At 41.8% G+C, this 25,028-nt stretch overlaps 2 protein-coding genes across 2 annotated transcripts in view; both read left to right on the plus strand.

Moving 5' to 3' along the window:
* LOC109475293 (adhesion G protein-coupled receptor L3-like) overlaps nucleotides 1-11,956 on the plus strand; it is a 19,235-nt gene extending 7,279 nt beyond the window's left edge. The window contains exons 3-13 of the mRNA XM_019775901.1: nucleotides 247-369; nucleotides 619-713; nucleotides 1,049-1,240; nucleotides 2,720-2,831; nucleotides 3,101-3,375; nucleotides 7,283-7,377; nucleotides 7,760-7,886; nucleotides 8,162-8,203; nucleotides 8,944-9,072; nucleotides 9,515-9,644; nucleotides 11,523-11,956. Coding sequence (XP_019631460.1) covers nucleotides 247-369; nucleotides 619-713; nucleotides 1,049-1,240; nucleotides 2,720-2,831; nucleotides 3,101-3,375; nucleotides 7,283-7,377; nucleotides 7,760-7,886; nucleotides 8,162-8,203; nucleotides 8,944-9,072; nucleotides 9,515-9,644; nucleotides 11,523-11,716 — 1,514 coding nt within the window. The 3' untranslated portion in view covers nucleotides 11,717-11,956. The remainder of the gene's footprint in view (nucleotides 1-246; nucleotides 370-618; nucleotides 714-1,048; nucleotides 1,241-2,719; nucleotides 2,832-3,100; nucleotides 3,376-7,282; nucleotides 7,378-7,759; nucleotides 7,887-8,161; nucleotides 8,204-8,943; nucleotides 9,073-9,514; nucleotides 9,645-11,522) is intronic.
* A 9,646-nt stretch (nucleotides 11,957-21,602) lies between these two features.
* On the plus strand, nucleotides 21,603-23,245 carry LOC109475164 (CMP-N-acetylneuraminate-poly-alpha-2,8-sialyltransferase-like). The gene is made up of 3 exons (XM_019775698.1): nucleotides 21,603-21,664; nucleotides 21,945-22,499; nucleotides 22,957-23,245. Exons 1-3 carry the CDS (start codon nucleotides 21,660-21,662, stop codon nucleotides 23,243-23,245), a joined length of 849 nt encoding a protein of 282 aa, XP_019631257.1. The 5' UTR covers nucleotides 21,603-21,659.
* Nucleotides 23,246-25,028: the final 1,783 nt, after the last annotated feature.

The raw sequence follows: 25,028 nt of genomic DNA on the forward strand, positions 1-25,028 counted from the left end.
GTACAGTTTGGCGCACTCTCTAGTAGACCAACTTCCCTGGCATGTTTCTCTCTATTTGGCCAATTTCTACTCTTTCCAGCTGCCTCCTGAAGCCTGGTAGAGGCTAGGGGTTTGTTTGTAAATGTTCTTTTCTTCTAGTTGCCTGGACGTAGTGGTGCGGCATGTAGTGGTGTAGGAAACAGGTAAAATGTATCAATTCAAGCAAACAGAATTCTTATTCTCTCTATCTATTTGTTCTGAACACAGCACCAGCTGATGCTACAATGAGTACTCAGTCCGGGTGCCCAGCGATTGAGAAGAGGGACATCCAGTGGCCTGCAACAGCCCGGGGAGAGTGGTCCACCCAGCCATGCCCAGAGGGAACAGAGGGTAAGTAGCACATTTTGTTTTTATACAATATAGTGTAAGCCTGATCATAATCTCTGATGCTCAGCTCACTGCTGCAGCAACTCTTCTCCCTAAGTCAGAAACTTAGGCAAGCTTAACTTCACTGACTCAATAGGCAAAGCAGTGGCTACAATGGCTGCTCGGGAAATTCTCTGCCCAATTTCTATGACTCCCATGTCAAAATAAAACTGTACTGCAGACACCATTGACACCTGTTTGATGTGATTTTAGGTACAGCTCGATGGAAGTGTGACGGATCCAGATGGACAGGAGAACCAGACTTAAGTGACTGCACATCGCCTTGGGTGAACGAGCTGTACGATCTGGTAAGTCTGTTACTCAACAGTGATTCTTTCCTCTATTATACAATCTGCCTGTACTACAGCAGGGCTCCAAATACTGGGTGCATATTTGCAAAATTGGAGCTGTGCAGATATTTCTGATGTTTACCCGCACCTAACCTGCACTGATCTATGCTCTTGGTATGTTGATTTACATTTGCTGCATTGACCATTACCACCTATAAATAATGTCAATGGTTTTTGGACACTTTTATAGTATGATCCATTCTTTTCGATGTCTGATTGGTGCAGGAATAATTTGTATTTTTTTTGTATTTCGAACCCTGACTTGAATTGTTTGTTTGTTTTCAACCCACCAGTTGAATGGCGGAGGTCCAGCCGGAGACATCCTGGCTTTGGTCTCGGGAAACCTCCTGGGCCAGGGGAAGGTTCGCGGTGGTGATGTCATCAAGAGTATCGACCTGCTGAACGTCCTGGTGCAGAGACAGGAGGAACAGCTGGTCAACATGACACAGGAGGAGAAAAAGGGAACAGTCACCAACTTCACACAGGTAATGAGTGAGTGAGTGAGTGAGTGAGTGAGTGAGTGAGTGAGTGAGTGAGTGAGTGAGTGAGTGAGTGAGTGAGTGAGTGAGTGAGTGAGTGAGTGAGTGACAGGAGGAGCAGCTGGTTAACATGACACAGGAGGAGAGGAAGGGAACAGTCACTAACTTCACACAGGTGGGAATGGGTGTCTGTATGTAGCCATTCAGTGTAACACAGCAGCTTTGTAGGCAGCTGGATAGTCGGCTATATTACACCTAACTTTGAACATTTAACTCTAAACATTGTTTAAAGCTATCTAATGATGATACCCCGTCAAAGATTGTTGATGGCAATCATCGCCGAGCTATGGCCAAATTCAGAATTAGCGATCACAATTTACAAATAGAAAAAGGTAGGTACAACCAGACTCCCGTAAACGAAAGACAGTGCACAGTATGTAATAAACAACGCATCAAAGATGAAATGCACTTCTTAGTAGAATGTAGAAAGTAGAATGACGAGGAGCGTGCACTGTTTTTCAACAAAATGCATATTAACCTATGGTGTAGAAATAAAGCGATAGATGCCATATTTAACTACTTAATGTCATGTAACAATCAACTCATTACAGAATAACTCTGCCACTTCATATACACATGTTTCAAAAAGCGAGAAGAATCTCTGCGGACTGGGTAGGATAGATAGAATAATAGGTATTAGATAACAGTCCTGATAGTATTGTTGTAGAATGTAGTACCTATTAGATATAGATACATATATACATATATCTTTGTAATGCATTTAGCCCTATGGGCAAGAACATGCAATAAAGATCATTGTCATTGTCATTGTCATTGTCATGTAGTTTTCATTAGGAAGTTTACCATTTCAGAGGCCCATATTGTGGTAAAATTTTTATAACAAGAAAAGGCAACTTACCACCACAATGATGATGGTTTCAACCATTTCTTTTACCATGTTATTTTCCTTCTATAAGACGATGACTCTTTGTGGAAGTACGCTGTTGAGAAGTGATATCGGCAGTGCCTGGGAAGACATTCCAGAGGTGAGTGCCAATCATCTGACACAAATACAACAGTTACTGTACTCCAAGTCTAGTAGCCAATCAATAACAATACTGCAGTAGCTGCTGTACTTCTTGATGTCATCATGCTTTCTGCTCATGATAGTAACACCACATGACTGTGCAGATCTCCAAAACAAAATTTAAGAAACGGGACAGAAGACTGTTCTTGGTCCTGAAATGCCATCATTTGACTTTATTGCCACCTGCAATAACAACACACACACAACGCACTGACATGCACACTTTTACTGTTCAGAACCCTGCAGAACTAAAAACAGAATACAAGAACTGAACATGTCCTTGGTGCTGAATGTCTATCAGACTCCTTTACAAAGAAATAATACGACCGCTATCCCATGTAAAGGTCTTGGTATGGTTGCTGCCCTTGTTCTTACCTTATTCCGTGCTGTACCAACAGGACGACTGGTCCCAGGTGGCAACAGGAGTCATAGGAAGTGCTGAAGGGTCTGGGTTCCTGGTAGCCAAGTCACTTCCAGACGAAGCCTTCTCTTCCGTCCAGGACAATTTAGGTATGGGTACTTCTCAAACATTTTAAGGATTCTCAAATCTAGTAGTGTAAAGAAAGATGTTCCAAGCAATTATCTGTATCTGTATCTTTATAGGCGGTATAACCTCCCCTCAGCATAACACACCAGCTTTGCAGGCACGTGGCGCGGCGGCAGTTGGTTATATGACACCAAACAACTTGTTACCCCAAACCTTTGATCATCTAAACTTAAACATTGTGTAGTTTTGATGTACTATCAAGAGAGTTTAACATTTCTTTCCTGGTTGCCAGTCATGGAAGTTCTACCTGCCACCGGAGATTCCCGAAGATTCCCGAGCGGTCTGTCTTCTGACTGGGGCAACGTCACGGACAGTGTTTCTCTACCAGCAACAAACCAACAAGTCGTAGCCCTTCTGTACGGCGACTCTCTTGGCACGTACCTCAAGCCCAGCGCCGCAAACAGGACAGTCAACTCTCGCATCATCTCTGCATCTCTTGGGAACGGGAGCACACCGGGACAACTCGGTGACAACCAGAAAGTGACGATTGTTTTACAGCACACAGATGTAAGAACAACTGCATTTCTCAGGCTTGTTCATGGGGTTGACATTTGTTGTGTCATTGGTTTTATATATATATTTTATATATATTACTACATGTATATGATTATTCTATACTACTCTTTGGCTTTGGTAATTCTAACAGTCACAGAAAATTAACAGTTTTTGAAGTTTGATTTCATTTCCTTAAATTGTAATTTTCATTCATTTCCAGGCCGAAAATGCGTCCGTCCGAAATCCGACTTGTTCGTTTTGGAACTATTCTGACGGGTAAGTACTATTCAATCAACACTACTCTTGCTTGTAATGTATGATCAGCACATTAAAATTCTTCTGTTTAGTTTCAGTGGACAAAATTACCTTCCATTAATCAGACACAACCTTACATGACTACTTATCTTGCCATATACATATGTTTTCTCTGCAGTGGCTTTTGGTCGAGCAAGGGTTGTACGAAATCAAAGGAAAGCAACAGTACACACACTATTTGTGAGTGCGACCATCTCACCAACTTCGCTATTCTTATGGACGTCACAGGACAAGGGGTATGTAAATAGGCTCAGTATGTCACTGATGTTTACATATTTATCTCTGTGTACAGAGATTTCGTTTCCAGTGTGTATGCTTGTATGCTTGTGTGTCCAGAGTTATTTGAGTACAGTAGAGTCACAGGGAGTGAGATGGGAAATGGTGTTACCGTAGACTGACAGGCTGGGATGAAGTGACAGTGAATATTGCACAGATCCAGTGAAAATTCCACAATAATGAATAAAGTAAATATTCACTACTGTACACTTCAAAATACTTCACAGGGGAGTGAAATCTTCCATTTCTTCCTATTAGATATATAGGTGCAGTAGCATCTTTAAACAGTGACAATTTTCTTAGGCCACATTACTTAATTTCTGTATAAATGCTGACAAAGTTTTTATGATCTTTTTTTTTTCCAGTTTACTGAAGCAGACAGATTTGCCCTGAGTGTCATCACATGGGTTGGCTGCATCATCTCCATTGTCTGCCTCGTGTTTGCCATCTGTATCTTCCTAGGATCAAGGTACAATGTGAATAAGCAGGGACATTATTCTGTATAATGTCCTTGGAATAAGCAACACTAGTAGAGGGCTGACTATATGATAATAGGACCATATTACTCTACTAATGCCAGGAAAGAATTTAAAGTCTGTCCATACAAGTCTTCTGTTTGTATCTTCCTAGGATCTAGGTACAATGGGTACTAGTATGTCTGAAACTAGTATAGGATAAGTGTTCCAAGAGTTGGATCATAGATTTTTGTCTATTTTACCTCTGACCAGTAGCATATAAAAGCTGGTGCTCCTTCACTCTGTAGTATATAGACACCATGTACTAGTCCCCTAGTTGTGTATTATGCTGTGTTGGCGTAATGTAGTACTAGGGGACTTAGTTTTTCCTTCTAGCACACGCACTGTAGCTAGCTGCTGTACATTCACTTTCTGTAAGAACCACTGAACATGCAAGAGAACTGCAAAATACCGATTCGTGAAGTACAATGCTTACTAGTAATATCTTATTCTTTGAGTATACTATATGCTATCTATCTGTCTTCTGCCGATATTGCACACCAGGGGTCGGCATTATCAGATGGAGGGAGATAAGGAAAGGTGATATGTCAGTAGCCATCCATATTGAATGTTTCCCGTCAGTTGCTTTTAACAACCCAGTTGTTCACCAGCCTCCCTTTTAGGTCCACACCGCGCCCCTTGTTGTGTAGAATTAGACCACAGCATAAGCAGTTTTAGTCTCTCTGAATGTTAGATTAGTCAACTGCATGATGATTTTGAGTTAGTTTTCTAGTTGTAGTTGTGAATGTCACCAAACCGTGACCAGTTCAGTTGTTGAAACCCTGTCGGTTGGCATTTGTACGATGGTGTTTTGTTGTTGTTTTCTTAGTTGTGAATAAAGGAATACACAAGAACGACACCACCATGCATACCTGTCAAAGCAAAACTGCGATCACCGAAGCTATATAAATAACCATTGCAACTGCATTCCCAAAATTTAGGTCTGGTTTTATAATGTCAATAAATATTTTGACGATTACACTAACACTTGCCGCAGCAAATTTTGAATGAAATTTTTGAATGACCTGTCAATATGCACCCATCATACACCATTAAAAACCACATAATTTTGCCAAACACATGAATGCAAAACCAAGTACTGCTGTCTACTTAGTTCTCACATGTGTCTGCCATCTTTTTTCAGACGTATCCGTTGCCAGCGGACGGTTATCCACGCCAACCTGTGCATCTGTCTGCTGCTGGCTGAGGCGCTGTTTTTGGCGGGAGTCGACAGAACGGAGGATAAGGTAAATACTGGCCAATACTGTCTGAGAACATTGCATGCTGGGAGATAGGGGGGCACTATGGGTAGCTCAAAGGGGGTAAACAACATTGTTACCATGACAATGCATATGCAGTGCTTGTGTACTGTTTTTTCCAGTTTACATGTATGTGAAAGAACCCAGACACATTAAAGAAACTGCCATACTTATCGAAAAGAGTAGGGTCCATCCTTGTGTGAGTGGTTCAAACCTTACAGTCTTGTCCAAACCCTTGCAATTCAGTCCCACCAATCGTAAGCTCCTCACAATTCAGCCCTTGGCTGCAAAGAGACTTAAGAGAGAGTAGCAGGCCTATACAAAGGAATTTAGAAAATTACTAGTGAGTGAGGCAACAGCACGAATTTGAAGCATATGTTAACATTACATTGTGGTTCCCGTATAGAATTAATTTTTTCATCAATATTTCCGGCAGGTTGCCTGTGAAGTTATCGCAATCATCCTCCACTACCTGTTCCTGGCCTCCTTCACCTGGATGTGTCTGGAAGGAGTCCAGCTGTACATCTTACTCATCAAGGTCTTCAAGACACAGAGATCCAGAATGGTCTACTTCTATCTGTTCGGATACGGTATGATAGAGTCCACTATTTCCTTAAAGGTGTTATTTGTATTTGTGATTAATGTATCAATTTTGTAATATTTTGTCTTTGAACTACTTTGTATTTGTAACACTACCAGGTATTGCACACATTTCTTCTTAAATCTGCAACATACAGACTGTGATAATGTCTCAGAAAAACATATCTAGCAGGTGCATTGTTCCATGTATGTATGAATGAATGAATCTCTTTATTTCAGGATTATACCCATAGCATACAGACAAGGAGTATAGACAATCAACTACACATGTGATCGGGGCTTAACATTTTCCTACATTTTCCAGGAGCTCCTGCAGTGATGGTTGGAGTATCTGTCGCTCTGAACTACTCAGACCAGTTGGATGGATACGTCACAGACAGATAGTACTGTACCCCTCTTAATTCTATAGTTACTTAAGATGTACTTAATGTGTTCTCAAATTGTTGAGATCGCTAGGTCTAGGTGTTAATACACTTTTTTATTGCACATTATTGTTACATGTACCTCAAAAATTGCATCAGTTCTAAGTAGAGATTTCTAGTGACATGAAGCTGTTTATATATAGCCAATTTCACATAATGATCCTGATAAGACTAGTGATTGCAGTTATTGTATTGCAGTTAGAGGTCTTCAGTATTTTAAATGTTATCTTGTCTGATTTTTTACAGCTGCTGGCTAAATGCACACAAGTTCTTCCTTTGGAGCTTTGTAGGACCTGCACTTTTCATTGTTATGGTGAGCTGATTATTAAAAAAATCAATCACTCATGGTATCTTATAAAACTAGATTATAACAGTAACAACTGAAAGCAGGTCCTTTGATGATTTCTGGTACAATTTATATGTTGTAGCTGTTGTCACATAGTCACTGTTCCTCATAATATTAATGCAATGCTTATGATTTTTTGGTGATTGTGTGTATTTTCTTTACAATTCCTTCAATTTTCCATCACAGATAAATTTTGGATTCCTGATCATAGCGCTGAGAGTAGTGTACAGCCACAAGTCAGGCAAGAAAATGAAGCATTTTAAAACAGGCACCAAATTCAAGTAAGTTCTAGACGTGATTTGTTACATATGATTAAGCCATTTGCTTCCCGTGGCATTATTTCATTACTATGCCATTACATGTATTAGAAAACTAGTATCAAGTATCAAGTGGATGGTAGAATCTCAAAGATTGAATGAACATTTGATGTAAGTTACTGAATTGATGTGCAATTTTTGCTGGCTCAGTTGCACTCCTTGACTTTCATGCATGTTTCTGTGTTGAGCTTGAGAAAAAGTTGATAGCACGTGGATGGGAAAGATTGACAGAAGGTCATGAGTTCAAATGACCAGACACAGGAAATGGGGTGAACTTGAAGGTCACCAAAACATAAAATACTTTCCAGAAGTCTAAAATCTGGTATTTCTCCTGTGATGCTTTCAGGTCTTGGATCCGTGGGTCCCTGACGTTACTGTGTCTCCTGGGTGTGACGTGGGTGTTTGGAGTTCTGTACCTCGACAAGGGGACTGTAGTGTTTGCCTATGTCTTCACCGTTACTAACTCATTACAGGTACAACATTATATTGCCCTTCCTAAAGAATATAATGTATGATAATGATAACGATACTTGGTTAAGGAATAGCACACTATCTGGCCTTGTATACAACATATTATACAGCAACAGTATCATATAATGTAGTACATTTGTAAAAGTAATACTAAAACATCACGATAAAATGACACACAGGTTGAACGTATCCTAGATCTCTAGATCTCATTTTCACACCAGCTATACACCATTGAATGTGGATTTTTTCATAACATGTTATAAATGTATCGTTTCAGGGTCTCTTCATCTTTATATTCCATTGTCTACTAAACGAAAAGGTAAGCACAGAAAAGACTGCCAGTAGTTTGATAGATATGTACTAATTTGTGCTAATTTTGTGTTCCTCCCAGACTGAACCATTATCAAATGTATAAGCTTGCCCCTGAGCTAGTTGCCTATCTTGAGTTTTGCTCAAAACACCCGCCATACTACTGACCAAGTAGTGAGTTCAGCACCAAGGACAGGGGAAGGTGTGCGGAGGGTGTAACAGTCAGTAGAGGCACTTATACAGAGTTTTGCATGGAACACAACTACTCTTCATTAGGCCACACCAATTTAATTTCTTGGTTAACGGATTCGCCGCTTCATTTTTTTTCTGATTTGCAAATAAAAATAAAAATCCAGAATCAACTGCAAAATGCTCATATTTCGTCCTGAACAGTTGAAAACAGTTCTTTTCATCCTAGTTGTTACAGTTATTCCATCCTTCAATGCAATGATATCATTAAAAGTTCAAAATTCATTGTTTAAATTTTGAACCTGCCTGGTGTGTTGCCTTCATGGCTCCTATCGTACCATTTTGGGCCATAATACGATGCCTAGGCCTGTTTTTATTTTTATTTTTTTTCGCCCGCCCGCTCCATTATTTTTCTAGAAAAATCCGTTAACCAAGAAATTAAATTGGTGTGGCCTTAGTTAAGACTGGATCAAGATCACTTTCTTTCTTTTTGTTTTGTTATATACAATTTGTTGTTCCTTCTGCAATTTTTGGTGAAACCGTGCGTAATGTTCCCTGCAGGTCCAGGGAGAACTTATCCGCTGTTTTGCCCAGTGTTCGTGCTGTCCTGAGTTCCTCAGACAGAAGTACCTGGAGAGAGGCTCGGGAACATACGTGCATCACAGCGGGCAGTCCCACAGACTTCATCAGGTAAGGGTAAATATGCTGTCTTAGAAGGCTGACACTTTTTCTTCAGAATAGATGGCTGTGGTTGAGATTGTATTGAGCATGAGTACAATGCATGCCTGTTCATACATGTACATGTATACATATACATAGTTACTCTGTCTTAGAAGAAGTTGGGATTGAGAGACCTCCAGAAAACCATGCATGTTGACCCTTTTTTCTCAGAAAAACGCTGGAGCCAAGTGTTCCTGTTAGGAAACTTTATTCAAGCCCACCTCATCATGTATTGAGCATGATTACAATGTGTGAATGTTAAAATGTGTGTTATAATATGTCTTTCAAATCACAAAACTAGCAGCCCCAACGCAAACAGCCACTAAAATTACTCTTAATGTTTCTCAATCCAAATGTACATGTAGTGTTTCTATTGAAGGATAAGTCTTGTAACAAGTTGTTTCTCTTACAGAACACGATAAAGACAGACTCCTCTGGTAGCAGTAACTCCACACGACTGAACAACACGTTAGACAGCCACAAGGTTCCACTAGCCATAACTAATGGGGTCAAGAGAAGAAACATGGACGTAGCCATTCCCGGTAAGTAGTGTGGACAAAGTGGAATCACACTTTTAATTAGTCTAATTTAAGAATTCTTTGCAGACTAGCTTTGGGGGAGGAGTGCTGTATCCACCCACCAGAGATGTAACATTATCCTTTCTATGCTTGAAAGTCTGCACAGAAGCTATCTTGGTATTATCAGATGCACTGGTGCAATACACATTCTTTCAGTGCACTCCTCTCACAATCCGTTCTTCTCTATCTTTCCCTTGCTGCACCCTTTGCACCTTTACTAGAAGAAACCATTGAGGAAGTTGAAGGTACAAAACAGAAACGTGGGAAGAAAGGTATACAATCTGTAGCATGACGTATTTGCTGATGGATGTGTTGATAATTTCCTCACTCTTCTGTCATATTTTTCATCAACTGCATATCTAACTAGACCAACACTTTGGAAGCTTTACTGTTGAGATTTTGTTTAAAGCAAGACTTCATTTGGCCTGGAAACACACAGTTCTATTTTTGCTTTAACTTATTATGATCAGCTCAATTCCTGAGTATACAGTTGCAAATTTTATCAAAACTTTTATTGGGCATGAATTGTATGTAAGCCTAAGCAATGTTCAAAACAGAAGCAATTGCATAGTCTGATGTTTATGAATCAGTGTGTGACAGCTTAAACTCTTGTTACTGTTCTGCTATGTTTAAAATCTTTGCATCAATGTTGTATTAGCTTCTCTTGTGTCTGTCCTATACCTTGTATCTCACTACTTGTATTTCTTGCCTTCATGTACTATTTCCAGCTGAGTACAAACTAAGAAGAGTGTATCGCCGCCGAGACAATAGTTACCCAGTGGAAGTAGATACAATCTCACGTGCGAGTATGTACCAGATATAACACGTCTCTGCGTAGTTTTGTGGTTTCTGGTGGCATGGGGTACATAATATTTTTCGGTGTGGTTTTGGGGTGTGGCAGTATATTTGAACCTGGTTAATACACAGTCATTGTGGTTTAAAAATCTGCCTGTGCAGAATTACTCTCACACAGTGGGTACTGCACTGATAGTGAGTTCAGCACCAAGGACAGGGGAAGTGTGCTGTATGTGTAACATTCAGTAGGGGGCACTTTTACAGGGGTGTGCTCAGGAGACTCGGGTTTTGTACTCAACACAACTGCTTGCGTTTATCTTGTAGCTTTTGAGTACTTATATGCATGTTATTGTGTGTCTGTTCTGAATGTTCTTGGCAAGTTTTTGTATTCCTTTTGTTATATAAAAGCGCAGTTACTCTTGCTGCAGTACTATGTACTTATGGCGATCTGTATCCATCCTTGTAAACCTTTCAATTTGGGCAGAAAATTCCTAATACCTTTGAAAGTTATGTTCACATTTCCAAATCAATGCCTGGTCATTTTTTTCTGCCAAGCTGGGCACCAGGTTGGGAATTGTGACCTGAGCATTACCTGACATTTAGGCCATGTTGATTTGATTATATGGATGACATCCTCCGGGAATCCCAAAATTGATGCGTGCGTGCAAATAAAAAAAAAGTTTTGCAAAAAAAAAAAAGTTGTTTTCATTATGAAATCTACGTGGTCATAAGGGTTGAACAAATGGGACAGAATATGGTTTGGCGAATAGTCTAGTCTTCAAGTTTATTTCTTTACAATTTCGTCTTTTTTCGTTTGATTTTGGCATTCTACGACATTGGTATGGTTTTTTTGTAACTTACGGTATATTTTTGCTTATTTTGCAACTGTTTTGTACGATTCATGCACACACAGTATGGTTGAAAACTTTGTTGTTTTTTTTAAACGGCCGAAAATTCATGCGCGCGCGGATGTCATCCATATAATCAAATCAACATGGCCTTAATGTCAGTGATATGAACAAGACTCTTTTTCTACACACATTACAGGACACCAGTCAGCCCTGACACCCGTGGAACCCAAACCGTTCGAGCAGGGCGTGCACTACCCACTCCCACACCCCGGGTACCGGGAGTTCTCACACAGCTGGGAGATGAGCAGTATATCCGGGAAGAACCATCCAGCCAGCCCGTACAGGGGGGAGATTCACAATGGCTCAGTCAACTTCCAGATAGACATCTAATTATCGGAATTATTACATTGGAGGTGACTTCAATAATTATTCCTAGTAAATAGCAGCCAAAGACATGGACTAGAAGTGAGCAATGATAGCATACCATAGGAAGTAGGATGACAGCTTGCTGATTGCTGACTACCCTACAATGGCCACAGGACTACGAGAAGGACAACTCGTATGACAAACCATACTGCAGGAGGGGTACCCGCAGTTAGTATTAGCAACAGGAAAACCATGATGGTGAACAGAAGCTAGTATAAAACTTAATGATTTATTTTATACATTTTTGTGTTTTTTTAGTTAACAACACAGATTGACTTAAATCAGGACATATTCTTTATTGTTATGAATACCCAAGACTAGCAAATTTGCTGACATACCTATATTTGGAGTCCTAACACACCAAAACTGGATATAGGAGTTTAGTTGATATGGTTGCAAATACAAACTGTGTACTTGTTTATTCTCAACATTAAAATAGGGAATTCACAGATGGACTAAAGCTTATTTAACACTGAATGCTGAAACCAACTCCTGTGATATATATGTGTGTTGTGATGCTATCCCACTGACAAGATTTTTCATGTGCCATACTGTAGTCAGTCAGTGTTACTGATTGGTACTATATACGTGTATTATGTAAACATGAGGGCCAACTTTCAAAACAAGGTGCAAGGTTCACTGTGGGTTTAGATTTATAATATGGTTAGTGAAAGTGTGAAAACCCACATAGAAAAATGTGATAACAGAATTCAATATTTGTAAGTGTCCAATGTTGTAGCAAATACATGCAGTGCAGGCATTGTTTTAAAGCCAGTGATTTGTATTAGATGTTAACAGGTAAAAAGAAAAAAAAATACATGAAAGACACAGAAAAAGATGAGTAACTTTGCCAAACGATGAAGATGATTTTGCCAGGATGCAATATTCTCCGCATACATAGAACTATGTACTTAGTAATGAGTGTTCAACCCACTGTAAATATATATGTATATGTTCTGTAATGACTATACTAGTATTGTGTAAATAGTGTGTATGATAAACATCATACCATCAACCTATTTTTGCAAATGACAGTTACGTGTAATGTATATTCTCATGTGTTGTTACAGTACTAGTAGGTACTTATTAAGTAGTGGCAGTACATGTAGATGCATCCAAGTACTCGTAAATATGATATCGATATTAAACAAGATTGAACTATTTTCATCTTAATCCTGTACATATGATACTATAAACTGTATCCAGCTCAAGCCTGGCAAGAGAAGAATACAACAGGTATCCAGATCTCTTGTTTTACTTGTGACATTCCACAGAAGACCATCATGTGTATTGCATTTAGTGTGTTAGGACATTTGCATGCTAAAACACAGTTTTCCTGACATGCCCCAGTGATTTAGAGTTACTATATGATGTTACTGTGAAACTGTACGACCATGTGCAATTCCTATATAGAGTAAGTTACCTTTAGCTGAAAGTAGAAGGATTGCATGGGAATCACCAGTATGATATTCCCAACACTGTTGGGAAGATAGACTGAAGAACATAGCAGATTCTTACAGTGTAAGAGACACAACTTTCTCCGCAATGTTTGAATAGACATGTCATACATTCCACACCTGTCTAGCTCTCTACAGTACAGTGTATTCCTGGTGAATGTAACGTTAACGTTGTAGTTAAGATGTCAACCCAAAGTGATGTTACAACGCACAGAGTATCTAACGTTTATGTCAACAGACTATCGAACAAATAAACGGAACCGGTCATGTTATTGCTGTTAATGGTTTGTGCTGACCATCATGTTAATAATATAATAGTTATCCTGTGAAACTACATACACTCACGCATAAGAATTTATGTAGTGAATGAGTACGTACTGAATATAATACGTCCCTGTGTAGTTTCGTGGTCCGTTATAATGATAATGATAATAGTACAATGTAACAATATTCCTGTGAAAAAAAAACATAACGTTACATTCTCACGTGCGATTACGTACTGAATATTGCACGTCCCTATGTAGTTTCGTGGTTTCTAGTGGCAATAGGTACTATAAGGGCATCTTTCGGTGTAATTGGGAGTATATTTTAACATGGGTAATACAGTCGTAAGGATAAAAAGTGTACCTGCACAAATTGACTCCCACACGGCGAGTAATTTGGCCCGAAACACAGTGAACACGCGCCGTAACACTTACCGGATGGTGAGTTCAGCACCAAGGACAGGGGAAGGCGGGCTGGGCTGGGGGTGTAACAATCGGTAGGTGGCGCTTTTACGTGATTCGCTCAGGAGACTCGCGGTTTTGCACACAAGATAACCACACGGTACGCTGTGAGTGATCGCCAAGCAGATCCTGGGGTGGCAAAAGACTATCAAATTGGCCAGGCAGTATCCATTGGTCAGAGAGGGCCACCCAAAGTGTATTGGACCCTCTCTGGCCAATGGATACAGCTGCCTGGCCAATTTGATACCGTCTTTTGCCACCCTAGGATCTGCTTGGGGATTACGATGTGAGGTGCAAGGACACTAGTACATCAAATAAAGAGATTAGGTGAAAGTTAGGAGACTGGGTGACCTATGTGTCCTCGGGGTCAAAGGTTTTCTCTTCTTCGGTGAAGCTCACGTAACGTCACTCCAAGCCAGCGAATCTTTGGCTGAAACGGGTCTGAAATGTCGACGTAGAGATCAAGCTTGACAGTGTAGGTATGGTGATGGATTTTTGGACTCGAGATCTATGAGTTTGGAGTACCAGTACTGTGTGTGTTAAAGTTAAAGGTCCTTCCCTGCATCATCTCCGGTTCGGTAGTGATTGCTCGACGGGTGTGCACAACAGGTGTGAATGCACAACAGGTATGCAATCACTACAGCAGCGGGCTAGTCCACCATACTTTTTCCCAAGTGCTGAGTGCTAAGCATAGGTGGAGAACACAAAGTTTCTACTTATTCCTGTTCTCCCACGTTCTCAAAAGTCAAAGAAAGGGCATTTCGCCTCCAAGTGTTTGTTTTCGAGACTGAGCTTTAGCATTTATACTTTATCTCTTGGAAGGTACTTTTAGCATTACTGCCACTTTAGAAAAATTGCCTTGCTTTTAGTTTGATCCCTGGCAAATACTGTTACGTACATTGGCTTGACTTCTGGATGCGGGGGCATAACGTTGATGCCATTTTCAGTGTGGGTGCGGACTTAGCGATACATTATTATTGGAGGGCCTGCATGGGGGGGGGGGTGGTGAGGGTAGTGATTACGAATTACGCAAAATTTTCGCCGCCGGTTACGAATTGCGTTAAATTCCCAGAGATGATAACGACTTTACGCTTTGCGGCTAATGTACTATTACGAATTACGTTGATTTTTGCGGAGGCTGCCTACGGATTACGAAGACTAAATTTAAAAGGCCTGATTACGCCTTACGAAAAAGGGCATGCAGCCCCCCTTTATTAGCCTACACCAGTAATTTCCTGTTGCCTAGAGTCTAAGATCACATTTATATGCGCCTGTGTGCCCCTCGGGTCTGTGTATATTGCATCTGTGCACCGCATTTCGCTTACAACGTTCAACACTCGACGTCAGAACAGTCAAGTCGTGACGCCACCAATCGACATGGGAACCCAAAACCCAACCCCTTGAAGGCGACGACAGATCTCAACGGTTATATTAAAGCGTAGGCGTTTGGCGTCAGCAGCGTTATACAGGTCCGTGTGGACTTTGCAAAGGTTTCACTAAGTGTGTTGTTGAATTAGCAACTGTAATGGACTAATTTGTAGAGTTGTACGAGGATAATGACGGCACAGCGGACGGAAGAAAGAACTTCCGAACATGGCGCGAAAATGCTCCATCTAAGAGCGACACTATCGCTCGACTGTAGTACTGCATCACCACTGCCCAATGGTATCAGAATTGTAATTACGATTCATTATATTTACACCACTACCATCAATATATGAAATTCGGATCTAGTTTCATCAAGCCTTAAAGTCACAAACTACAGAAAAGATTTCAAACATAAAGAATTTCTCTTTCCAGTTGGGACCATTGCTACTACAAGGCCCAACACTAAAGTAAGAATTATTGTCGACGTCCGTCCAGCAGATTGTAACTATAGATTCTACTCTTATTGTCTTTACAGTGGGCTATCTGGGCTTTGAAAACCCTTTAGCTAGGGCTTACAGGGGCCTCTATAGGGGATGAAACGGTAGGAGCACTGCTAGAGGCGAGACTCAGCCAGGGTACGTGTTACATCATCCTGGTTATAACGTCTAACTAAGCATGACTGTAGCCTGTCCACTGTTACTCTCTCTTTATGTGTGCCATTTAATCAATGCAGGCGTCGATTTTTATGTCCGCAATGTGTGAATTGAAGGCTGTAGCCTTTACTGCGAGCAATTTGTCGCGTTTTTATGAATGTGTCGACTCAAAGATAAGATCTTTTCAGGAAAAAAGAGGTCATTAGGGTCCGGGAGGCATGCTTAAGAATAATAACAGGGGATGTTATTACTCTTAAGGGGAGCTCTACAATTCCCTCTAGAGTGGCTCTCCCGGTACAGCCTCTGTTACGTTTAATTACTGCCTGTATAATAGACCCTAACTACTGTATTTCATCCTGGGCGTATGGTCATCACTTAAGCTGTTACAGAGACGTGTAGACTAAATCGATGTGATTGGGAATGACAGGAGCGGTGGAAGAGTGGATGTCGAGTGTACTGAACGACAATTACGTAAATTTGGTGTCATAGAAAGTACGGATAAGGAATGGATGGATGGATGGATGGATGGATGGATGGATGGATGGATGGATGGATGGATGGATGGATGGATGGATGGATGGATGGATGGATGGACGGACGGATGAATGGATGGGTGGATAGATGGAGGGAGGGGTTAATGGAGGGATTGATGAATGGAGGGATTGATGGATGGATGGATGGATGGATGGATGGATGGATGGATGGATGTTCGATAAAACAACGTTTCCCAAGTTGAAAAACCGTGTGACAGAAATTCTCTTTCACTTTTGTTATGGCACAGTTCCATGCTGTGTCATAACAATCCAACGTAGCCTCTATCAGCCTTTGGATGGAAAGAGTAGAAATCGGCGGGTGCGGGCTTTATTTGACCAATTTCTACCTTTCCAGCCGCTTTCAAAGCCTGGTAAAGGCCATTTCTAACGTAGTAGTAAGCGTACGATATCCACACCACCCGTAGTATTGATTATCACCCCTGATTCCTAGAAACCCGTGGCTAAGCTTTAACTTGACATGTAGTGACTGGTTGCTGACTTTTATGGCTAACGGCACGGCACTAGAATTAACAAGGTTGATCCTGTCAAAGTACACGTGCACGGCCTCATGCGTTCTACTTAGCTGTTCACTTATCCCTTCTGCCCTATGGTAAATGGTAGAAATTGACCCAAAACTTGAGTAGATTACGCGAGGCCATGGTAGGTTAAATTGACCAATTGCAAATAGACAGATATAACATGTCATCAGGGGCGTTGGTCCGCTTCGGAATAGAGTTTTCCGCCTACCCTTGGACATAATGGGTATGTTATCTGCCTTTTTCATGGCCAAATTCTCTTTCCAGCCGTTCCCCAGGCATAGGCCTGGTAGAGGCTAACCAAACTGATAAGACAGTATCCAATATAAGATACTGTCCAAAAAGAAGAAAACGGTACATAGACGAAGGTCACCAACTTCGCAATCAATCTGCGTTTGCAGAGCAGCATCTGTGGCATTACATGTACCATCACTTTAAAATCTCTCCGGTTACTCTGTTCTAAAAAGAACTTCACGTCTTTCCAAGAACCAAAAGATCAACGTTGATGGAATAATTGGCGGTTATATGTCAACTGGATACAAATGTCAAGAACAACGTGCGCCCTTTTCAGACACGTGCGCATGGTGAGATAAGTTACCTAGTCTCCACCAGACTTCTTTGCAGGCTGAATAAATAGTAGAAATCGGCCTAAAAAAGAATATAACTGGACAGGGGAGTTAGCCGGCCATAGATCTATAGAAGGTCCAATTTGCCCGCACGGATCCTCTACTGCCGACCAACTCCCCTGGCCAGTTACATACTTTGAGGTCAATTTCTACTATTTATTCAGCCTGCAAAGGAGTCTGGTGGAGACTAGGTAACTTATCTCACTACGCTCACGTGCCCGCAAAGGGCGCACGTTGTTCTTGACATTTTGTTTCGTGTATCCAGTTGTCACCTTACCGCCAATTATTCCATCAACGTTGATCTTTTGGTTCTTGGAAAGACGTGAAGTTCTTTTTAGAACAGAGTAATCATAGTTACCGCATGCAGATTATATAACCCTCCTCTTTCGGAAATTGTGATTACCATTCCCTACACATGCACGCACAATCCGAGTCACCAACACCTTTCTCACATTCTGATCCTGATATAGACACATATCGCGTTGACTGTGTGAAGGATTTAGTGTGATCAAACCCATTACGGAAAGAGATCGTTTGTCAGAAAGACGTGTTGCCTGTCAGCTTTAAATTTGATGTGCGTTTTCCAAGAACTCGGCGACCTACCGTGGCTAGCTTGACTTTCTGAGCGCGTGAGGAGGCAGGTGTATTAATTGAAGCACGAGAAACACGATGCGTGTGTGTGAAGTGACATGGGGATGTTTTTACGATGATTTACCTGTTAATAGTTTAGTGTCACTAATCACTGTAGTATATTTCTAGCGATTTTTTTTATAATGAATGATTTTTAAGATGATCTACCTGTTAATGCTTTTGTATCACAGTTACAGTGATTAGTCACTACTATTACTGATCACTGAAGTATATTGTGAATGTGGCGATTAGGGATATGTGGTCATAGGGGGATTTGGGGGACAAATTGTAGATATGAACTTTTGGGAAACAATCACCTGGGCATGAACAAGATTTTGCACTGACATCCAACGTATATGATCAACTCTCGGCAAACCACCTTTCCAGGCATAACGGTTGGTGCACCAAGTACTGTCTACCTACACATGTCCATGTCACTAGGTCGGGTATCGTGTTGTGATACCGGCATGTTTTGCCGGTTACATGTTCTGATCTTCTAAAGGCTTTTTGTTCCAAGACTTTGTGGTTGTGTGGGTGGGTATTTTCTACGGACCAGGTATCAACGAGGTCTACAGCAAAGAATCAGACCGTAAATGGAAGCCCTAACGTTAGAAATTTTCTCAGGTGTGCATTTCTACAAGGCTTGCACCGTGAGAATAGGGTGTACGTTTGTAGGTAAGTAGATGGGGTTAACATGTTTCCTTTTAATCAACTCTAGCTCTCTCGGTTTCAGGTAGTACTTGTTTACGCAGTGCGACGTATAAATATAGTTGCTACACGGTTTCCGTATGTAGTAAGGTTTATAATGAAGGCTTTATGCAACTGACCTCAATCAGTGGTGGATCCAGAAATTTGCTAACAACACAAAAAGCATCTGGCGTGGCGTAGTCGTCCGACCCGCATGTCAGACTACACAGGCCAGTTCCTCAGCTCTAGGGCCAACAAAGGTCAAACTGGGGTGGGCCTGGCAAAGTTTTTACTACTAGTGAACTACCCGTGTGCCAAGTAAAGCAACCATCTATGATGCTGGGACATTGCTTTGCGTCTGGGGCACATTGTAACCGTAACTTCAAGTACCGTGATCTCGCCATTTCGATTCAGTGAATAGTCGTAACCAGGGGCTATGGCTTTTGACAGTTTTGAAATGCCCCTTATAAATATATGTATAGCTGAGTGCTCTGTCTATATTCTGCATAGGGTGTCATTTGTCCTATAGGCAACATTTGAAAGACTCATGAAAGCAAATTGTGACCACCCCTAACCGCCAACACTAATATAAGAAAGAAAGTGATCTCGAACCAGTTTAGCTCATTGAAGAGCTAATCTTCCACTGGTCGCGACAGAAACGACAGACGATATGTGCAGTAATTACAGGTTCATTGTACCAAGGAAATTCCCCTAGCCCTTTTCGACAAGCGCAATGAACAGAGGACCACGGCTTAACGTCCCATCCGAAGGACTGCAACCCTAAACAGTAGCATGCATGTCGACGGGTGAGCGACATCAGCCGGGATTCGAACTCCCAACCTCTTAGTCCAGGGACAGGATCGCTAACCACTGGACTACGCACGCTACCGAACTAATCATTGTTGCCTTGTTGTCAGCTGAGGCGTGTGAAAACACTACAGGTGTGGTGCCGCAGGGCCAGGCGCGGCGCTTACCTGTCTGTATGACGTGTGAACGACTCATTTTACGTCGCTCACTGTCTGGGCTTGGGTTATTTTAGATGCTATCTTTAAAAACATTTATCATTTCTAACAATAGTGGCATGAAGGCTCTAACCGAAAATATTTCTGTAGAACTTTGCTTCTGTGTGTCGACAATTAAGTAATTCGTAAAGACTAGTGGGAAACCTCGACGACCAACTCCGAACCACAGATGACCTTCTCGCAGTTCATTTGAAGACGGAGTCGTTGCCCCTCTCTGACTAGTAAGAATGTCAGGGACGCTACGAGCGATTTATAGCTTGAAGCTAGGCTCTACCAGGCTTCAGGAGGCGGTTGGAAAGAGTAGAAATTGGCCAAATAGAGAGAGAACATGCCAGGGGAGGGTCCGCTTGGAGAGTACATATTGCTGCACCCGAATTGGGTGGAATATTCGGCCAATTTATACTCTTTCCCAGCCGCCTCCCGAAGCCTGGGGCGGTGGCGCCCGGACAATTTACCCAGTCAGCCTTGCCACAGTCAGTATGATCCGGCTTTGGAGATTACAACTTTGGATTAGTCATTACCAGACTAACTAGCACTATGTATAGGAGTTACAATATTTGCCAGCTTCAGACTCCGACGCTCTAATGATTTGGCTAAAAGGTCTAGACACCTTGGCCGGGTCAGTTGGTAGCGCCTATAACCTACCCCCCTCACTCTTAGAAAGGTCAATTTTGTGTCGCTACAGTAGCAGCCCTGTGTACACTTCGCTGAAACTTATGTAACTCCATGGTTAGACCGGACAAGCAACTTTGTCCCGTAGGGCTCAGAGCTTGCAATTGACCTGCTTGGAACAGTCCGTTCCTGAAAATGGCTCGTTTGCTGATGCGATCGGGACTACTGCTGTTACTTTTTGCCATTAGCATGTCCATTCTGAGTGGCATAAAGATATCTTCGAACCAAATTTTACGTCACAAAGCTCCGATAACCTCCACCAGGTACGTACAGGTATATATGTTTAATGGCTTGTAAGTAACAATGGGCGACAGATACCGGTACATTGTAGGGATATATATACATGTAGGTTGTAGAGTGAAGCTTGTTGGCTATTTTACGATAATGTTGTCATGAGTTTATCAATGTTTTCACGAGTGTTTTAAAACTCATGTAACAAATTAGCCGTGGCGACTCTTGACTCGGGCTTACCCTCAGCAAGAGGGTCATGTTATGTAAGAGGGTAATGTTATGTAAGAGGGTAATGTTATGTAAGAGCAAGGACATTATACACAGATGTCCTTGGTAAGAGGGAGTTGTCATTACCCTCTTGCTGTTTAATATATGATGTTGGGAGGGGAAAGGAACAATTATGTATTGTCTGATGACATGTGGTCACAATTCCCACAAACACACACATACATACACCTCAGCTTGAAGAGTAGAAGAATTAGTATCTCCACCAGCCTTCGGGCATTTACTATGATTTAGGCCAATTCGATGGCCGGCTACCTTCTCTCGCCAATTAATACCCTTGTTAAGCCGATTTCTACGATTTACTCAGCCTGCAAAAGAAGTCTGGTGGAGACTATAGCAGAATAAAGCCCGTAGAATAAAGTAGTCGGGCCGCATCCTATCTAACTTCTTCTATCATCATTCGCATATCATATAGGATTAACTCACCAACAACGCCGAAATTCTGGGAAAAGTATGACATAAATACATCCGAAGTTCAACTTATGAGGTGACGTATTTTCATTATTACAAACTATGGTGAAACATTGGGAAGTTCGGTGCTATTGGGTTTCGCCGTGATTTGTATATGATAGGGGGTAGATATTGGCTTAGATAATAGTATTTTGGTTACTGCTGAAAATACCTAGTCTTATAGATTCAAATGCACTATTTTTGCTAAAAGAATCAAATGCCAAAAGCAACCCTTGCTTGGCTTACCATTTTGAGCAGTGTTTGGTGAACTGTACTTGTATTCTTTCAAAAGTCCACTTCATTAAATTTCAATACAGAAAGTGGGTTTTGAAGCACTTCAACCCTGACAAAGACCTTACCATTGACCAGTCCCGAGTCAGCGTTGGACAGCGCCTCACTTACGCACTCGATGTAAATAAATTCCAAACTATCACCGAACAGTTTTACCGTCAGATTCCCGAGTCGTCACCTCTCCTAGGGAAACACTTCAAGTCCTGTGCAGTCGTTGGGAATTCTGGGATTCTCCTGGGCAGCCGCTGTGGTCCTCAGATCGACTCTGCAGACTTCGTGTTCAGATGTAACCTTCCTGATATTGAGGGGTTCGAGAATGACGTGGGGACAAAGTCGAACTTCACCACCATGAATCCCTCTGTTCTCCCACACGATTACGACGGAATTGACACAAACACAAGTGTGTACGACCGCTTTCTGGAGAGATTGCGATCCATCGACAACCAAATTCTGCACATCCCTGGTTTTGTAGCCCCGGGCGGACGTCCAGACGTGTACTTTACTCTGTGGATGATACGCGAAAATCACCTGCCGATGATCCTCACATTACAACCAAGGGAAACTACTGAAAAGATGAATGCGTGAGTTGGTGTTTGTATACTAGTATCATTATTCACTGTGTGCTCTCAAATATACACAGCATTTTATGACATTCAATCGAGAATTGATTTAAACTTTATTCGCAAAATCATGCCCGAAGGCTAATTGCTTTTACAATCAAGTATAATACTCATTGCAATACAGTAACAGGAGACAGGTAACAACCGTCTGGAAAAAAACTTCTACTTCTACTACTACGCTAGCTATTATGGGGTTCGACTTCTTCTTTGAAGGCAGTGGATAATGAATAGTCTCACATTCTGCAGTGGGTTTTGTGATCTTAGTAGAAATGCAGTTTTTTGGTGATCTTCTAAATGACGAAAGGATGGAGAAATTGTTGTAACTGTCTGAAATAATCTTATAAATTTAAATGCAGCGCTTCATTTCTGTCTACTATATATGAATATGAGGCACATGCTTTCATCTGCCTCTATGCAGGTTGATGGGATTCAAGACGAAACGAGCATCATCAGGAAGCTTTCTGTTCGCGCTGGCTGCCTGTAAGTGCGACCAGATCCACATGTACGGATTCTACCCTTTTGGAAAGGATGAAAGGGGGCGAAATATAACGTACCACTACTATGGTGAGGGCACGTGCACGACTCGGATGCTTCCTGCACACGTACACAACATGTCTGAAGAGTACCGGACCTTTCAGATGTTCCACCGGCGGAAGGCTCTGGTGCTGCACACGGAGCCTTGTCAAGTTTTGGGAGGCCAGGGGTGACCTTGCTCTCCAAGCAGAGGTTGTGGGGGAATGATCGGTACATTTTTTATATATGGCCGTTTTTTTTGTCCTGACCCCCGTCGGTGGCCGCGGAGCTTCTCTGGTTAATGGATACTGCCTGGTCAATTTGATACTGTATTTTTGCCACCGAGAGGGATCTGCTTGGAGATTAGGGTGACCTGGCTGCAAGTAACAATTGCAAGTAACAAACTACCTCTAGGCAGTTGGGATTTAGCCTCTCCCAACATCTGCTTTGAGATTATGTACTTGTACTTCCACATGCAACACAGGGGCAATCCTAAGTCAACATGCTTCATATGCACGTATATTGTATTACCCTGTAACCAGATTTCACTGGAAAGTACATCTGTAACTAGAGAAGTAACATTAGCAAAGCAAATGTATACTGTTTACATTTGGACATGGTCTGCTCTGTTAATTCTTACTCATTCACATACATGTACTACTAGTATATGGTGACAGGAGCAGATCAGACCATGAAATTGCAACATTATGTAACCCAACACCAGTCACTATGGTGACAGACGTAAACAAATCATGTCATTGGTCAGGTCAGAGGTCACTGTTTGGAGAAGAAGAAGAGGAAGAAACTAAGTAAAAACAATGTTTTCCTTCGGTAATAATCTGGAAGCTTGACTTTCATTTTCATTAATTACATGCCCATACACAACAATAAAAGGGTTTTGAAATACAACAGTTTGAATGGTTTTGAAAGAACAACTATAATGCTGTGAGAGCACTGCAGTTGTTACAAATGTACATGGTCTAAACAGATGCACGACTAGTGTAATAGATCATTTACATGGTATACGTATAATATCCTGTAATGATGATCGAATTGGGTGGAATAGTCGGTCAATTTCTACTCTTTAAGCCACCTCCCGAAGCCTGGTAGAGGCTAGCTTGAAGCCTCGGTGGGGCTGTGGCTGCTGGACAATTTGCCTAGTCGATTGGCTATAGTCAACCTTGCCACAGTCAGTATGATCCGGCTTTGGATCGTTGCCTGCGTGCACGACACGCGAATCCCCTCCGCGGCGGCAATGACACAGTTGGGACGGTCGCGAGACGCCCGGTCTGTACGACATATAGTCTGCATGGCGCCATACCCAATCTGGCGCCGAGCTGACCCACATGTCAACCCACATGCCTAAATAATTATGTTTCAAACCTACTAGCCTCTGTCAGGCTTAGGGTGCAGCCGAAAAGAGTAGAAACCCGAAAATGTACTCTCTAGCGGACCAACTCCCCTGGCATATCGTCTCTATTTGACCGACTTCTACTCTTTCCAGCCGTCTCCCGAAGCCTGGTAGAGGGTAACTATTTGGTAATCTCCAAGCAGATCTTTTGGTGGCGGTAAGACAGTATCAAATTGGCCAGTCTGTAACCATTTCCTTCGATGATACTGTCTTACCCCCGCCAAAAGATCTGCTTGGAGATTAACTATTTGGTCGCATTTCTGCACACGACACACACGCGATAAGAGCACTTTTCTGTAAGTTATGCCCTTGTCAGAAAACTAGGTCTTCAATTTGGATTCAGGCAATCCATAAGATAAATGAACAGGAAAAAAGTGGGCGTGGTGGTGCCGTAAATAATTTCCTCCAATTTACAGCAATCGGTCATCAGGCACTGAGCGGTGCAAAGTACATGTAGCTTGAAATATCACCGACCAAAACTACAGAGAGAGAGAGAGAGAGAGAGAGAGAGAGAGAGAGAGAGAGAGAGAGAGAGAGAGAGAGAGAGAGAGAGAGTAGAGTACGTA

The sequence above is a fragment of the Branchiostoma belcheri genome, unplaced genomic scaffold, assembly GCF_001625305.1.
Source record: "Branchiostoma belcheri isolate BF01 breed outbred unplaced genomic scaffold, Haploidv18h27 scaffold33, whole genome shotgun sequence".
In the NCBI taxonomy this organism is placed as follows: domain Eukaryota; kingdom Metazoa; phylum Chordata; class Leptocardii; order Amphioxiformes; family Branchiostomatidae; genus Branchiostoma; species Branchiostoma belcheri.